Here is a 17812-nt window from a genome sequence, read left to right on the forward strand (position 1 = left end):
AGATTTCTTGAATGGTCAAAAATGAGTACAAACTGGCCAGCCGGTCATAAATGACCAAAGCTCATAAAAGAGCACTTGAATTATAAAATGTACATAAAATATAATATTCTTTTACAGTAGCCTAGCTTGGTCAAGCCTTTTTCACCTATCAGCTGCAATAAATAATAAAATATTAATTCCATAACATACGTCTCTGTTGGAAAGCAATTGTCCTCAGTTGCAAAGATAAGAATCTGCAAACAATACTTGTCAAAAACAATTATTAAAAATCTGTATCAAATAAGAAAAATCCATAAAATTAAACACATTGGTTATGCTTGCCGTCATCCATATACTACCTATTTTAGTGTCCCATACCACTAGAATAAGCAGTATATGTCATACCCTGATGAATCAGGATATCATTGGTCACACTTATCATTGTATAAATCAATTCTTATCAATCTCATGTTCACTTTCATAAATACTATCGCGTTAGAAAATCATCATATACCAATTCCAAATCCAAATCCAAAATATCTTTCATTTTCTATACCCGGGTAACAAAATCATACCAGTTACAGTGGTGGCCAATCACTGTAGCCTAAATCGTCGAATCTGCACTAATGCTGCCTAAATCGACGGATCTGCATTTAATTTGTTCAAAATAGTGAAACCGTAATTTATCGGTGTGCTGCCTAAATTCGCGAATCTGCATTGGATATTGTTTAAAAATCATGAATCGTCCGTTTTATCAATGTGCTGCCTAAATTGGCGAATCTGCACCAAGATGAGTATCTACACACTGCCTAAATCGTTGAATCTGTGTGTTTGTGACCAATGGACTAGGCTACGCATAAAAGTAAAAAATAAATGACCTATTTGATATGAAATTGGAATAGCGTGGAATGTGGGATCATGTATCAAATCTTATTGATCATTGCACACCAGCTAAGCTCATGTAAGTAGTGGTATCAGAAGTCATCTCAGGAAAGAGTCCAATCAAAGAAAATAGAAGCTATGACATTAGAAACAATGGATTTTTCAACATAATGTAAACAAGTAAGAAAGCCTTAAAGCATCTGGAAAAAAATTCTTGCCTGCAAAGGTGCTTGGGTATTTATAGGGGTGTGAGAATATTAAAAAAAGACTCACTTAAAAGCAATCAAATTTAATTTATCAGACCACTATTAAACTAGAGGATTTTCACATAAGAAGATGTGGTGAAGAGTGGGGGAATTTGGAGGGGCCAAGACAAGAGAAGAGACGGGATAAGTACTTGTGATGAATTAGATAATGTTACTTATAGGTCTAAAGATACATAGAGATCAGATTGTACTTATCAGGGAGAATTGTAATGATATTTCAAGAGAGATATTATCAAAATGCATTAAGCAATGTCATATCTAGGGCGTGATATGAGAACATTGTATTTAGATTTATCTGCAAAACTTTGCTAAAAACAAAGCACTAAAAACAACTGTGTTAAATGTAACAACAATCTAATCATACACTGAATTTACGTGGCCAAAAACCTGAATATCTGGAGTCTATTGATTTTAAAGCTGATAATTCGGGAGAGAATTTGTATAAAATGGAAACAATCATAGTGATAGACAGACAGGGGACATGCCATGTTAACAGTGAGAAGTCGACATGAATGTGTGATATATCTGCTTACCATTGGCATTAAAAGTGAAATTATAATGCACAAAGAGTTTGTGTAATTTAAAATTTACGCAGTTTCATTTAAAAAGAATGCTAAATAAACATAGAACACAATTATGAACATTTTAATACCAAGAATTGATTGACTGTATGAGTAGTTGCAGGACAACTTGTGCTCAAACAATTTTGAAGCACGTAATTTTGGTTGAAAGTTCCATTAAAAAAAATAGCTTTCAACTCAGTGACCATGTTCAACTAAAATGAGCAAAGTTGTTCGGGAGAAGCTACAATTTTGAGGGCGGTTAGTGTAGGACACTGATGTCCAAATTATATATGAGCCCTGTCTGTTGCATTGTTCAAGTACCAGGTAGATGTGTGTTCTCTAATGTATTATTATTATTTCTTTTTATTATTATTATTATTAAATTTATATTTATTTTAATGCAATTGGGGATTTTTATACATTGCATAATTGTAAAAAATATAACATGATTGACGTCAATTATCAGAACCTAACAATAGAGGGGGGGCGGGGGATTGTGAAGAGAGTGAAATGAAATGAAATGTTATAGTAACTGTCTTTAAAATGCCAAAATTACCTACGAAAATAAAGTGAGAAGATCCTTGTGGATCAAATCCAATATCTGGGTACAAGAATAAAACGAATTACAATAAAAGACTAAAACTAAAAGTCTGAAATCATCACAAGAAAATGCAACAACATCATCGTGAATGGCCGAGGATGCCTGACAGCAGGTGTTGTCCGAAAAGCTATCGCATCGGTTCGTTGAAGAGCTTCGTCTATGTCTATTGCTATAAGGAGAGGGAAGATAGAGAGCGAACAATCCTTATGGATCTACTACAATGTCTGGGTACAAAATGAAATGAAGTAAAGCGAAAGATTAAATTAGACTGAAATCATGATCGTCGTCTTCGTCCCGTGGATGTATGGCTTCCGGAGAGAGTATTTCCTGTGGTCTTTCAAGAGCTTCCTCGATGTCCGTCGTTGTAAGGGGTCGTAATGGGAGGGGAAGAGACATAGCCAAAAATAAAATGTTATATTACTCGTCTTCAGAAGACCATGGGATCAAACTCAGCCAGTTCTGATGGATCTCATCCAATGTTTGGATAAAAAATAAAATGAAGGACAATAAAATACTAAATTGTAAGAACACTAAAGCTAAAGTCCAAACTTAATAATCGCCATCATCAACGTGGATGCCCGAGAATGCGCTGCAGCGAGAAGCTTGGCAGTGAGTATTACAGCAGCCATGAAGGAGCTTCTGCAACATCCACCTCTGTAAGTAGTCCACTTGGGGGAGAGAGGTATTAACTACACGAGGATCGAGCAGGGCCAAGACAGTGGTGGACTGGCGATGAGTGGACACGCAATGGAGAGAGCTTTGGAAAGGAAAAGAGCTGAAAATGAGAGGGCTGGCCTTCTGCTGCTTCCGAATGTTGTTGCACGCACTTGTGTCATTGATGCTTGGTGGCGTCCAAAATGGCCACCTCAGAGCCATCACGTGATCGGACAAAACCTGCGCATGGTGGACTGCTTGTGATGGTTGCGGGGACCAACTGAGTGAGAGCACAAGGTTGGAGAACTCCGGTTAATGTGTGTGAGAGACTGAGTAGGAGGTAACCAGGATGGCTGGTGGGCATCAACCATGAGCTGTTTTGGTGTCCACTGCCTAACTCAGGGCGCACCCAAAGCAGGTTGAATACACTACACGGATCTCCCCCCGTGCAAGAGTGACCATTTTCCTCTTGCACGTATTTAATTTAGAGATTTCTTGAATGGTCAAAAATCAGTACAAACTGGTCGGCCGGCCATAAATGGCCAAAACTCATAAAAGAGCACTTGAATAAAATGTATATAAAATATAATATTCTTTTGCAATAGCATAGCTTGGTCAAGCCTTTTCCACCTGTCAGCTGCAATAAATAATAAAATATCAATTCCATAACGTACAAACCATAAAATCAACTCTCAAAACTAAGCATAAATTGTCAACTATCATTAACAACAAACGGCTTCCATATGCAGCATCAAGCAAAATATCCCATAAGATGCATGAACATCCTAGCTCAAAAAAAAACCTCACGCAAGATCCTCCAAAAGGCTAAGTAGACACAAGACACTAGCCACAATCTTAGAAAGGTTCTTCCGGTCCAAGTTTCAAAAACGGTCCAGAAACTACCAAAAACACCAAAAAATGGCTTCACACAAAGTACAATAGGCAATATTCGCAATTCGGCGTACATGAGTAAGAAACGTGCACAAAGAGACGAGGAATAGTTTTTGCTCTCACAACACAATTATAATCAATATCCACACATTTTCCATGTTTAAAAGACCTTTGGCCACATTTCCTTGCCACTAATTTTCTATCAGACAACATCATGTAAGAGAGAGAGAGAGAGAATGTGTGAGAGTGAGAGAGAGAGAGAGAGGTGCAAGCGCAACTAAACAATATGTTATTGTGTTCTTCTCATAATAATTACAAGTTGATTTCCCACATGGTGAGGAATTAAATTTATAGCAGCGACAATGTGATCTAAAAGGTGTCTGCCAAAAGAATGGGAAGAGGTGCGCCTTGTTGTGGGTTGTCGCATCCTTGCCCTCCACTGTGCACCATGTGAATGCGTAGCACACCTTGCGCCTTAGTTTGGGTTGTCGCATCCTTGCCCTCCATGTAGATCTCTATGCGCACCATGTGCAAATTTAGATAACTCAAGTGTCAAGACCGTCAAATATGATCGATTTCTCAAAGTTCTTAGAACACTTTTGGAGTTGTTTAAGAGAGAAAAAGATTGACCCGAGAAAAATTATCAGAGCGAGGTGTCGATCCTCGGCCTTTAGGTTATGAGTCCAACGCGCTCACCGATTGCGCCACTCTGATTGGTTGTTGGCTTGTTGGGCCCACCACCAACCGCTTTAACTAGTCTTGCTTGGTGGGCATAGCTACAGAACATCTATAGAACATAGCAGGACATACAAAAATTAAGCATCAAAGTAAAGAAGGCCGTCACTAACTTGCCAATGACGGCACTTCCTGAGAGAGAGATAGAGAGCGCACATGCACTCAATCCGGTGAAGAAGTGGTCACTGCTTTCTGCCGGTGGCCATGGTTGCTTGTGAGCACATGCAAACGTTCTAGTGAGACAAAGGAAGAGAGAGAGCGTGCTCTGACACAGTGCAGGAAAGGGCTCACCAATGAAGGACCCTCCCTCCAAGCAAACGGTGCTTCACCGCCAGTGACCTTTAGGACCAAGGGTAATCAGTCCCGATGGCAACGATCAGCTGCCGATGGCTTTGCGATTGAACTGGACAAGTGCATGCGCTGTTGGCAGTGGACCAAGGGTGATTTTATACCTTTTTCGACGCCGACGGCACTGCATGTGCGTGCCCTAAGAGAGAGAGAGAGAGAGAGAGAGAGAGAGAGAGAGAGAGAATTGCTTACACACAATGCTCAGAGGAAAAGAGAGAGAGAGAGAGAGAGAGAGAGAGTCATTTTTTTGCATTGATTCGATTGAGAGACAAAGAGAGTGAGACGTGTAACAGCATACCTTGTAGTCCTTGCTCTTGTCTATCCTTGAGTCTATTTGTGTTGGCACTATCGACAAATTAGCTCAAGCGCTATTTTTACCTTGAGCGTGGCTCCAAAGAAACAAGAAAATGGTTAGAGCTAAAATAAAGATGCACAAGGTGCATTCACTATTGTAATTCACTACTTGTGCATTCACTATTGTAATACACCACATGCATTGGCTTGCACCCGTATGCAAAGAGTTGTGTGTGTAATTAAAAGGTTCAGATGTTAATCGACATGAGTGTATAGTTCTCGAAACAACATCCAAATAAACCGAACCAAAGGAAGTAATGTCCGAAATTCTACAACAAGCAAATGGATAAAGGATCAACGAACTGGAATAAGAAATGAAGTGCTTTACTGACCTACAATGTTGTACTGGTGCTTTTGGATTGTCCAATTTATAAGCCGATATTTGAGTCAAGCTAGAAAAAAGAAATGTGAATAGTTAAACATATCATCTTGCAATGAAACGTCACATATCGAAACTGCAAAGTATATTGTGCACGTCATGCATAGGTGCCATACAAAAGTATGGTGGAGAGCTGGCACTGTGGTCTCTCCAAAAATTATAAGAAACGGAAGCCGTGCCCTGCCCCGTAGCGTTTATGTGTTGCGCCAAGCAAACACATAGGCATGAAAAATTGGATGTTGATAACGGACCTTGCAGTATTGTTGAGCTGGAATCGAACTTGTCCAATCAAAACGTTCAATGTTGTGATTATATGTCCACTCTGCCATACACAAAACACGCATTAAGGCAAATACAAAAGATGTAGGATATTGATTAAGCCTAAAGAGAAGCAGATCTAACTTTATGTTATATATCCTCTGAACAGTATTAGCCTCTCTCTCTCTCTCTCTCTCTCTCTCTCTCTCTCTCTCTCTCTCTCTCTGTGTGTGCGTGCGTAGTGTGTGTGTGTGTGTGTGTTTTGTAAGCTACTTCGGTCAACAATATTTTTTTCTTGCCTCCTTACTGACTAATGCGCGTTTTGAGTTCGGTGTCCCCATAGCAGAAGGCACCATACTCTCTCTGCTCCTCAATTACCCAAACACGGATCAGAGAAACTACTACTACGTGACGCTCATGGTGATTAGTAAGGATGGCATTTCGCTCGATGTCATTCATCTTTGAAACAAAGTCAAAAACTGGTGAAGATGGTGTCATATTTAACGATTATTATAAAGCCCATACTACCTTGCATTCAGTTGCCTAATGGGCATTGCCACAAACTAAAACTTGTAAATGCCCCACGTTATAATTTTCACCAAGTCAACCTATGTTTCAAGGCAATACAACACCAAATTTATCAATCCATTTAACATATGTTATTTCCAAGGGATTTCAATCAAGGTCTCAATCAAGTAACAACTCTCTTCAGCACTGCCCAAAGGTGAAGATGTAATGAGTGTGTGTTCGAGGCCATAGAGACCGCATACTCAAGCTTGTCACAAAAACAAGTGTAAAAGATCTATTGATGCCCTTTACCTTCAAGGCATTTGTGACGATCTCGCTTTCAATAGCATTAGATTTGTTTTCTGCATTGAACTATGTTTTTGAACTCCCAAAAGTCCCGTGCTTTGAGCGATAATAAGCAATAAGCATCTCTAAAGATCCATCATTTTTAGGCCTCCAATAACCACTTTCAAGCTCTCACAATAACCACTTTCAAGCTCTCACGGGAGTCCCTGCTCTTTCATAATATAAGGAGAGACTTCTCAAAGTTCTATTGTAATTTGTAAACTAGTGTTCTAAAATGTACGATCTATCTAGCAGTTAGCACTCTCCAAATTTCAAAATGGCAGACGTCCCGCCAAGCTAGACAATGTATTATGTACCGCTCATACAACTCTTTCACTATGCATCTCATGTGCCAGAGCTCGTAAATGACCCGCTACCGGCTGCAACCTTTGGACATCCATCATGGACCTTCCGGGCCTCCATCGCAGGACCTTCCTAGAAGTAGGGGATAGAGGAGAGGAGGGCAGAGGGCGCACACATGCACGAGAAAAGGAGTTGTTGGATGAGCAGGACCGGCCTTTCCTTGCTCATCATCGGGAGATAAAATACACACCTTTACATCGCAAGCTGCGTGTTCCACATCCAGACTTCCTCGGAAGATCAACTAGCACCTTCAGCTTTCGCTGCTGCTGAAGCACCTGCGCCAGCACTCATGGCAACCCATGGAAAGCCCTGCCCTGATAGTGTTAGTTGAAACGTAGGCATGTTGCTTTTCGATCGAGGTCGCAGTGCTTTTCTTCTGCTTCCTTGGACATCGGACATCCATTGGATTAAGATCCGCAGTGTCTGCTCAAGATTAGTCCAAGTGGCTCAATATGGTGGCCTTATTTGAAAAAGGGACCTTGGGCTCACCAAGTAAAAACAGCTAGCCTATGGAGTCTACAGCATAGCGCCGTTGCACCACCAGTCCACCATTGCACCACCGTTGCAAGACGATGTCTTCTTCATTGGCGGGTCCGTCTCTCCATACGTCTTCTTCAGGCACTGCGCAACTCCTCCCTCTATAGTTTCCAGTAGCTCCAGAGTACGAAGCATCTTCGTGTCCAAACCCTAAGGTTTTCCACGAAGCGCAGAAGAAGGGCTTCTGCTCAAGGCGCTGCAGGCGCTTGGGAAGCTGCCATCAGCAAGCAGGCTGGTTTCAAGGACTGCAGAGACAGCAGGGTTGCCTACTTTGTTCCAGATCTATCATGCTCATGATAGAGCATAGTCTCTTATGTGTCAGGGTTTTAAGGCTCTCAACTTTCTAAAGAGCACAGACTTCCTTCCCCTTCTCAAAGTCAAATGTCTCCCCTGCAGGCTCTCTATGGCGCTGTTAGAAGTGGAGATTGGGACACATTTTCCCATTGACGAATGTATGGCCTTCTGCAGGTTGAGAGTATACAATCAGTCAAGAACTATTCTGATTATGAGATCGCCAGCGCCTTCTTATGTCCGGAGAAAGATGGGCTGACATGGTTATGGCCTGATGCTGACATTCTTCAATCTGTAAGATTTGGATGCTTTTGTTCACAAACGAAAAATAGAAAAGTCCTTTGTTCCGTCTGACAGATCATGATTAGCATTTGATGAACAATGATTATTTTTATGTCTACTTGTTGTGATTAGCATCGTGCTCGATTGCCCAAATGCGTGTACATCTTAGCATTTGATGAACACTAATTATTTTACAAATTTTAGTCTGCTTGTTGTGATTACATCGTGCTCGATGGCCCAAATGCTTGTATATCTTTACATCACACGGATACATCTAATCATTCTCTCTTTTACTTGTTGAATGGCTAGAATTTGTCTCTGTTCAGCCTGAATACAGTTATTCCACCTTTTCGTTTCATCCTTTGAGCAACTGCCATAGCACATGTTGTGTTTTAGTTGAGACAACTGGCATATCACATGTTGTGTTTTAGTTGCCTATTCATGGTTGCTTACAAACCTATCTCTATGTTGACACGCCTCGCAAAATGCTGCTACTCTTGAGGGTCATTATGCTGCCTTCTCGACAGTAGAATCAATCATGCATGAAGTCTTCTTCTCCTACACTATTTAAGTCACAAAGATGAAAATCTCTGCAAGAATAGTTTCTTAGCTAACATCTGGATCAGCTACATATGGAAAATGGTTGAAATAAATTGAAGATAGAAGAAGAGTTGCATAGGAAACTTAGCAAGACCCACTCCTTGATTGATTATTCAAATTTTGATAAAATATCTATACTTTGCATGTGGTGAATGATTACAAGAATTGTCATTTCAGATCCTACAGACCCACTCAACAATGAGAACAAGCGACATGAAACAAAATGTGTATCTGGCAAGGCACCAAGAAAACATACCACATGAGGAGAGACCCCCTGATGGAGAGTGAAATGCATTGGTGGTCCGGACACATCACGATTCACAAATAGCGGCCAGACTTGCAACAGATATAGCACGAAAAAGTACAATGCAAAGAGCAGACTTGCCGCTCAGAAAGTGCAATAAGCCCAAAACTTGTGACGCTTCGAAATTCTTCTTCTGAAAGACAGCCTTTGCTAAATCCACACAACAATGTCTCCATACACATGTTCAATGCAAAGAAATACCTCCATCACAATGCTTAAACACAACGCTCAAATCCAGGAGGCTCAAATTCGGCATCTCCAAATTTGCATCTCCTTAGAATCAACACCATTGGTCTCATTGGGATTACTGAGGCATATGAACAACATATAGCACAATGCTTACAATTACATGACCCTTAGGTTTTCATATGAGGTACACTTCAGACCTCACTCCTGCAAAAATTTAGTAGAGTATACCTTCTCATATCATGCGTAAGCAGCTCAATTGGACTATGATCTCACAAAATAGTAGTCACAATATAGTGCATCACATTAAGTGGGAGACACTCTTCATTTAAAAACCTCATCAACATCTAGAGGTCTCATGCTACATAGAGCAGCAACACCATAGACAAATCATAGCTATTATTGAGCGCCCCAAGGGACAAATGTCAAGGAATCTTCATCATGCAGAGACACTTTTCCATGAGATTTTTTCAATGAAATCTTGCTCCGAAGTTGAACTTTAAAGCCTAAGAGGCACTCTAAAAAACCAACATTCAATACTCCATCGCGAACGGCATGTGTGAATGCCTCTAATCCACCTCGCATACCCACTCAGGCTCGCTTCAAAGCTGTTTCCAACAGTGGCGAAAAAAAAAGGGGGAAGCCCTGGCTCCTCCTGCATCTCAGCATGGCTTCGCGTGCTCCTTGCTCATGCTGTCGTCACCGTTCTTATGCTCCTGATCTAATCGTGCAGCACCTACACCTCAGGCTTTCCCTACCCACCACCTGGATGTACCTTTCTGCAGGCGAGATCTCGCAAGATTCCTATTGCTGAGAATTTTGTCAAATCGTGGTGCCATACAATATACTACTACTTGCATGATTTGGATAATAGATGCACTTTAATAGACAGCATAGAAAGACGTTAGATCAAAAATACGTTTTCATTGATGTACTGCTTTGGTCTCGACTCTAAAAGCACATCACCCTCTCTCTCTCTCTGGGCAGAGAGGGAAGGGATACGCGCAGCCGGGCAGGCAGGATTCAGGAGAGGTTTTTCTACTCTTAACCATATCTTGACACTCACAGCCATCATTGAGGAGGGCAGATCACATGGGAGACGGATCTATTGCAGCTTTGTGGACTTCCGTAAAGCATTTGACACCGTACCCAGAGCTAGATTGAAGCGCAGATTACAGGAGATGGGAGTACCCACAGAGCTCATTTGGGGGGTCATGGCACTGTACAGGTCAGTAGTGGGGCATGTACGCACCTCAGAGGGCCTATCTACAGCGGTTCATTCCACTATTGGGGTGAAGCAGGGTTGCCCGCTCTCTCCTACTCTGTTTGGTATGTATGTGGATGAGGTTTCTGACTACATTGAGAGAGATGGTGATAGAGGTGCACAACTGGCAGGAACATGGATCCCACTATTGTTATATGCTGATGATATTATGTTGATCTCCGACTCTCCAGAGGGGATGCAACGTCACTTGGATGCTTTGCATAGCTTTGCCCATGAAAGTGGTTTGTCTGTCAACCTTGGTAAAACCAAAGTCATGGTATTTAATACGACCCCACAGTGGATCAGGAGGTCAACGCCCGCATTCACATACGGCCAAGAGACTTGTGGAGTATACAGATGCTTACACCTACCTTGGAGTGGTTTTTAGTGGACCAGCATTTTCATTGAGAAGAGCAACAGAGACTAGATTGACCAGAGCCCATGCAGCATTGGGTAGATTGGAGAGGATGTGTTCACATGTTCAATTTCAGGAGCCTCAGACGAAGCTCTGGCTCTGAGACACCCTGGTGGCTTTTGCATTGCTCTATGGAGCTGAGATTTGGGGACCTTCATTGGACCATCATGGGAGGACACGTTGCACTGATGGATGGGGGGACATGGAGAAGCCACTAGTCTCTATGATCTCACAGCTCATTAGAGCCAAGGCTTCAGTACCACGCGCCATTATACGAGCAGAGCTAGCTGCCCCCCCACTAGTGGTTGAGGCGCTCACCAGATCTGTCTCCTTCATACACCGCATCTGGGAACTTCCCAGAAAAAGATATGCCCGCCTTGCACTTGAGTCCTCTCGACAGTTAGCCATGCAGGGAGATACAGCATGCTGGTATGGGGAGATGACATCATGGTTTCAGGCGCATGGGTTCAGCATAGACAGAATGCCTCCCTTCCAGTACTCACTGGATGCACCCTCTCTGACTCTCACACAGTCCGAGATCACCAGGCTCATCCGCCAGGACCTGACTCAGCTAGACACCAGGAGGACATGGATACAGCCAGCACAGGAGCTGGGCACGAAGATGGCTTTCTACAGAGAGCATCTTCTCCAGCTTACGGAGGACGGTTTTGTGACGAGACCCAGATACATGGACACCACTTGTCTCATGGGATACGATGTGCTATTGGCCAGATACGCACATCTTCACACCAGCTGCGGATCGAGACTGGGAGATACAATAGAGTACCAACAGAGGCCAAGACATGCCTCCTATGTGACCTGGAGCCTGAGACAGAGTTGCACTACACATGCCACTACCCCGTCTACTACGAGATACGCGGCCGCTTCCACTGCTTGTTCAGAGAGGGCTTCGACCACTCTCCAAGGTCATGCGGTACGAGGATCAGAGATGCTTGGGTCTGTTTTTGCTCGAGCTGCGCAGACAGAGAGAGAGCCTGATGAGAGGAGAGGCCAGCCAGTCTCAGAGATGGATCACAGACTTCTTTAGAGCAAATACTGGACACCCGGAGGAGCTACTACCACAAGAGAGCTCGCCGCCTCACACCGGAGGCACACTGATCGACCGAGCGACCGAGCTAGGGAGATCTAGACACCCACGACTGCGGCGGACTACACAGCATCGACGGAGGTTGCATCAGAGGATTCAGATCACTTTGGCCCAACATGCACAACGCCCGGTCAAGCTATTGACCATGGAGGAGATTGATGAGATCCGCCAACAACCGATGCTGAATCTTTTGTGATCTGTGATTTAGCTATCCCACCTATCTGCTTAGATCACACCTAGCTGTTTCAGATTCCATAGCATTTTATTCTGTCATTTTATTTTGTCATTCTTGTTACTCTGACTTTGTATCAAATCCACCACATTGTAACTTTCTGGTCTCACAGGTCATTCTGGCCTTCTGAAGACATTAATATAACATTTCTTTTCATTTCATCTCTCTCTCTCTCTCTCTCTCTCTCTCTCTCTCTCTCTCTCTCTCTCTCTCTCTCTCTCTCTCTCAGGGGATATGGGTGCACATCTATATGCTCACGGAAGAGAGAGAGACAGGGGATATGGGTGCACATCTATATGCTCACGGAAGAGAGAGAGAGAGAGAGAGGGGGGGGGAGAGAGAGAGAGAGACAAATGTCAAAAACATCAAAAACTTTGATCAAAACGTACAGGACTTTGTATAGGTGTAAGAAACAGTTTTAGCCAACTAGTTTCCTGTATGCTTGGTCTGGCTTCTTGAGCTTGCTCTTTGTATTGATTCCACAAGCTGAGTGGCAATACTTCTGGCAGCATGAGCGCGTTGCAAGGGAGCCATTTGCAGGAGCTGATTACACAAGCCCAAAATAAGAAAGAAGAACCACACGGTAAGTCCACCATGTACGCACGAAAATAAGATTACCTCATCAGAATCAAAGCTCTCCACAATTACACCGCCACGACGAGGCACACCAAGCTCCCTCCAATCCATGTCATAAAAACCAAAATTTTTTGCTAACTCCTGCAAGAAGATTAAATATTGATTCCACAAGCTGAGTGGCAATACTTCTGGCAGCATGAGCGCGTTGCAAGGGAGCCATTTGCAGGAGCTGATTACACAAGCCCAAAATAAGAAAGAAGAACCACACGGTAAGTCCACCATGTACGCACGAAAATAAGATTACCTCATCAGAATCAAAGCTCTCCACAATTACACCGCCACGACGAGGCACACCAAGCTCCCTCCAATCCATGTCATAAAAACCAAAATTTTTTGCTTACTCCTGCAAGAAGATTAAATATTAAGATGAAGAGCTGCATCTATTGCATGGACAGTAATCTTTTGGCAGTCACAATCATTACAGAGGCTTACGAGTCTCCTTCACGTCAACATACATTGCCATGACAAAGATGTATGGACTTTTACCTTGTTTAATAATGTGTTTGGATCTCCTATCACTCCAATAACATGTCCCTTAAAATCTGCCGTTGGCCCCTACTCTCCAACAAAAATTACCACTCTAGTACCGATCCAAAGAAATCCGGGGGAAAAAGAAAACTAAAATTGGAATATACTCTCAAACCTGGCCATGAATCTCCACCACAGGACGGCCACGGAGTGTCTAGACCCACAAACAAGAACAATTCATGAAGCACGAGATCCAAAAATTATCCATTACAACCTAAAGCTAAATGGTAACCTACCTGTTTGGATACCCAGTTCAGATACTCCTCCCATGATAGATATGGAGCATCACGATCAGGTCGTAGGACCCTCCACCCATGTGTATGCAAGTCCCTTTCAACAAGATTGGCAATCTGCTCCGTAGCGTATGATATGATTATATATAAAAACTCTGTTTGGTACAAAAACGCTTTACATGCATGATTGTTAGCTCAAGATTGAACTCCCGTTCCCCTGGGGCTCCAGACTCATTCCCCGGATCAATATGATGTCCTGGAGCCACAGTTATGGTGCCGCTTTCTCTAAATTTTTCAGATGCCTTTGTGTAAGCCAAAGCAGCCAAGGGTTCCTCTCTCAAGACCTAATTGCAGGAGGGCCTCATAAATGAGTTAGTTATTTGACAGCAGATGTAACAAAATCCAAAAAACCATGATTCAGAAGGTATATACTTACCCTTGAACCCAGATAATGTGTGACTTTCACTGACCCAAAATTCATGCCCCCAGAGAAAAACCTCTGTAAGTCCAAAGGCCTCCTTACAGCAGCAGAGGCTACCTGAAGAAAACTTGGCAGCTTTAAGCATGCAGAAATAAAAGCATATCCTTGCACAATTGCCCAGACATATGGCAGAACTTTGATCTAACGCAACCCTCATAATAGAAACAAAATTGTGTTGAATGTCTACATTGCTCTTTGGATGCAACTCCGAGCAAAAAACATGGTCAGTTCACAGTCTCAAGCACAACTAACGTCAAAAGTGCACAATAAGCCTCCAGGTCTGTTCACAGTCTCAAGCACAACTAACGTCAGAAGTGCACAATAAGCCTCCAGGTCTGTTCACAGCCTCAAGCACATTAATGTCAAAAGTGCACAATAAGCCTCCATCAAACTAGCTTTCTTGTATCCAACACTATGATCACTCTTCTTAGCTGCAAACCTGGAAGACATCAGTAGGCATCAACTCTACCTATTGAGCACAGTAATGCCAAAAAAGCTGATGTCTTGTACAATAAGCCTCGGTCAAACTAGCTTTCTTGTATGCAACAGTATGGACACTTTTCCCCTCACATATCCTGAAGAGATATGTATTGCACAGTAGATATCAGTCAGATGCCCCTAACCGTTTCGTTAGGTCAGTCAGCTCTTCTGAATTTCTCTGAGACACTCACACACACACACACACACACACACAGCTTTCCTGATGGTCTGCCCAGAAATGGCCAATAGAAATTCAAACCTAGGACGAATGTGAGCACACAAATTTCGACATGCTTAAAGATGCATTTGCTATGACACATCCAGCTTACTGCACATTATATCCTTCGCAACAAGAGCAGCGGAAAAGAAGGGGGGCCGCCCTTGGGGGGGGGGGGGGGGGGGGGGGGGGGGGGGGGGGGGGGGGGGGGGGGGGGGGGGATAACTCAAAATTAACATGTGTGCTTCTTTTCCATGATCAAAAAATGGTGTCTCACATTAAATTTCCACGTCATTGTGAATATAGCACAGAAGTCAACTCTTCTTCAGTCAAAATTTGAAACGCTTACAGCTATTAAGCTCTTGGAAATAGCCCACCTCCACAAGTACTCGAATGTCATCACATCATTCTCTAGCTTACTTCGCAATGAATCCTTTGCAGCAAGAAAGAAATGGGCTTCTTATTTACATCAGAGATATATAGGAAATATAATAAGAACAATGAATCCTTTGCAGCAGAAAAGAAATGGGCTCCTTATTTACATCAGAGATATATAGGAAATATAATAAGAACATTTAACTTTCTGCACCTAGACTCACTCTCTGTTGAATTCCAGTTCAGTTGAATAGCCCACCGAAGCCCCTTAGTACTAGCCTGCTAGGTCAACCACAAAAACTATTAGCATGCTCAGTCGGATAAAAATCTTGCTTTCTTGCCAAATTGCAACAGCGATGCCCATTGCTTCCCCTCCCTCACCAAACCTCTTCTTTCTAAAGGCACAACCATGTTTTCATGCTTTACTCTTTTTATTAACACAAAGTATGGTAAATACACCCTGTCATGTAATATCAAGAGACACTGCACACATACCACAAGACAGCTATACATTAAGACTTGCATCCCAAATTAACTTCAACTGAAGTCACCGGCACAGGACGCACAATCCTTGCCAAATGAAGAAAGCATGTCCAGTATCCTTAGTCCAAGCCAATAAGGATTTAATTGACAAGCCAATAAGGATTCAATTGACAGTTTTGTGTGGGCTGATGAAGAATGGTGTGTTCATTAACCTTATTTCAACTCAATCAAATTCAGTCTATAATATCATCGAGCAGACAGGAGATCTGTCCCCTATTTCACACTACTGTAAATATCAACACATTAAATGAAATCTATAAGCAAACCAATAAAGAGAATTCAACCATGTGTAAGGATGTTACATGTGCACACCTTCATACTTGCTCTAATTGCAAGTTTCGCTAGGCCAACCGAAAACTTCCTGCGAATCTCAGCAGCAGGGACGGTTGAGACTTCCAGCACAGGCTGCAGGGCTGCACAGCCTCAATGTTTCAGATCTTCAGACGAGTAAGCAGAAGTGGTGCTGCATCTGTCAAATCCAAAGCGGGCTAAGCAAAGCCTAGACACGCAAGATGACAAGAGCTTACCCAGTCTTCCAAGAAAGGGAGTCAAGGATTTAAGACGCATGTATGGGGATAGAGATCTACATGCAGACAAACTTTCCATGTCCTTTTTTTCCATCAATAAACACCCCTTAAGCCCGATTAGCATCGATATGGGTATCCATCTCCATCGCCACCTTCCATCATCTCCTGCTTATATTCAGTGATCAAGGACAGAGAAAAGTAACTGACCAATATTTTATATACGTGACAGTGAACAAGACCACACATCAAAAAAATCATCTAGTGATAGTGGTGGGAATACAGGTACCTAGACCAAAACAATGTGGCAGGACATAAGCACGTCCTATGGTTAGCTCAGATGTGGATTCAGTTGTAAGCATTGCTTGCAGCTTCCAATTCTGAATCTGCTAAAACACAATTTGATAAGCGGCAAGTGTGAGCACCTTGCTAAATTTTATAACAGTTCACTCAAGTTCCTATGTATCTGTCAAATTCTCAAAAAGATTCTGCAGAACATATCAAGAGACTGCTAGAACCAGTATGACACATCGATGCTTACAAAGAACATGGACTCCAGCATTTTCAGTCTGACAATATCGACGTAGTAGAACCAAACAAGGTTGTTTCAAAACTAATCATTAAGGCAGATGACAATGCTGATCATGACGAAGCAAGGAAAGACATGGATTGGCGAAAGAGATTGAAACATTTATGGCTTGATCACATTGATTGTAGACGTGTTGGCATCATCGACAATGCGGGCATGACCGTCTCAAGGAAAAACTATTTGAGATTCATTGGGGATTGATCTCGCAACAGTGCATCAGAAAGATGTCTATTTCGACGCTCAACAACAGGAGAAGTGAGCAGGAGCTTACCTTGTGAGGAATTCTAGGATAGAAAGGAGGGGGCGTGGGCTGCTGAAAGCATAACTTCTCAACGCAGACTTCAGGGCCCGTCACTTCCTGCTCGCCTGCTGCTGCCATCTTCCCTACTGCGCACATAAAGTTTTTGAACTAAACTAGTCCAATGGGCTGCGATAATTTCATGAATTAGTTTTTGGTCTTAGTGTTTAGTGTTGCCTCCCTTTTTGTTAATGGAAAATAAGGATTTTTTTAATTTAAAAATGCACAGTGTCTTATTTAGTGCTCAATGTTGAGATATCTATATTTCTATATCTATACTATATATTAAGGAGATTGGTTTTCGAGTGCCACGTGTCGCAATTTGCTTTATCCTTAACAAGTCATTCTAAGTATCCGACAATTTCTGGCCACTGAAATTGCTCCTGATACGTCGGGCTAAAAATGGTCTAGAAAATAGATGTGATCAACACCTAAGTACATTTCCGCGACACATAATTGAAGTAGCGGTGCCATTGTCTGTCCCAGAGACTCAAATTCTCCACGTGTGGATTATGTCTCAGGTAAGGATGTCTGAAAAATTGTCCTTCAAGTACGAGATGTACT

General features: G+C 42.5%; 2 protein-coding genes across 2 annotated transcripts; both read right to left on the minus strand.

Moving 5' to 3' along the window:
• Positions 1-7129: 7129 nt before the first annotated feature.
• Positions 7130-8720, minus strand: LOC147438744 (uncharacterized). The gene is made up of 2 exons (XM_086484735.1): positions 7675-8720; positions 7130-7400 (listed from the first exon to the last, which is right to left on the minus strand). Exons 1-2 carry the CDS (start codon positions 7795-7797, stop codon positions 7293-7295), a joined length of 231 nt encoding a protein of 76 aa, XP_086340861.1. The 5' UTR covers positions 7798-8720; the 3' UTR covers positions 7130-7292.
• Positions 8721-12696: 3976 nt separating this feature from the next.
• Positions 12697-17401, minus strand: LOC147438745 (uncharacterized). The gene is made up of 14 exons (XM_086483924.1): positions 17222-17401; positions 16651-16747; positions 16365-16529; positions 16150-16250; positions 15509-15573; positions 15419-15426; positions 15269-15375; positions 14178-14279; positions 13921-14085; positions 13745-13858; positions 13624-13662; positions 13467-13535; positions 12963-13061; positions 12697-12887 (listed from the first exon to the last, which is right to left on the minus strand). The coding sequence occupies exons 1-14, from the start codon at positions 17345-17347 to the stop codon at positions 12771-12773; spliced, it is 1374 nt and encodes a 457-aa protein (XP_086340050.1). The 5' UTR covers positions 17348-17401; the 3' UTR covers positions 12697-12770.
• Positions 17402-17812: the final 411 nt, after the last annotated feature.

The sequence above is a fragment of the Adiantum capillus-veneris genome, chromosome 16 (assembly GCF_014529385.1).
Source record: "Adiantum capillus-veneris isolate H3 chromosome 16, ASM1452938v2, whole genome shotgun sequence".
NCBI classification, from domain to species: domain Eukaryota; kingdom Viridiplantae; phylum Streptophyta; class Polypodiopsida; order Polypodiales; family Pteridaceae; genus Adiantum; species Adiantum capillus-veneris.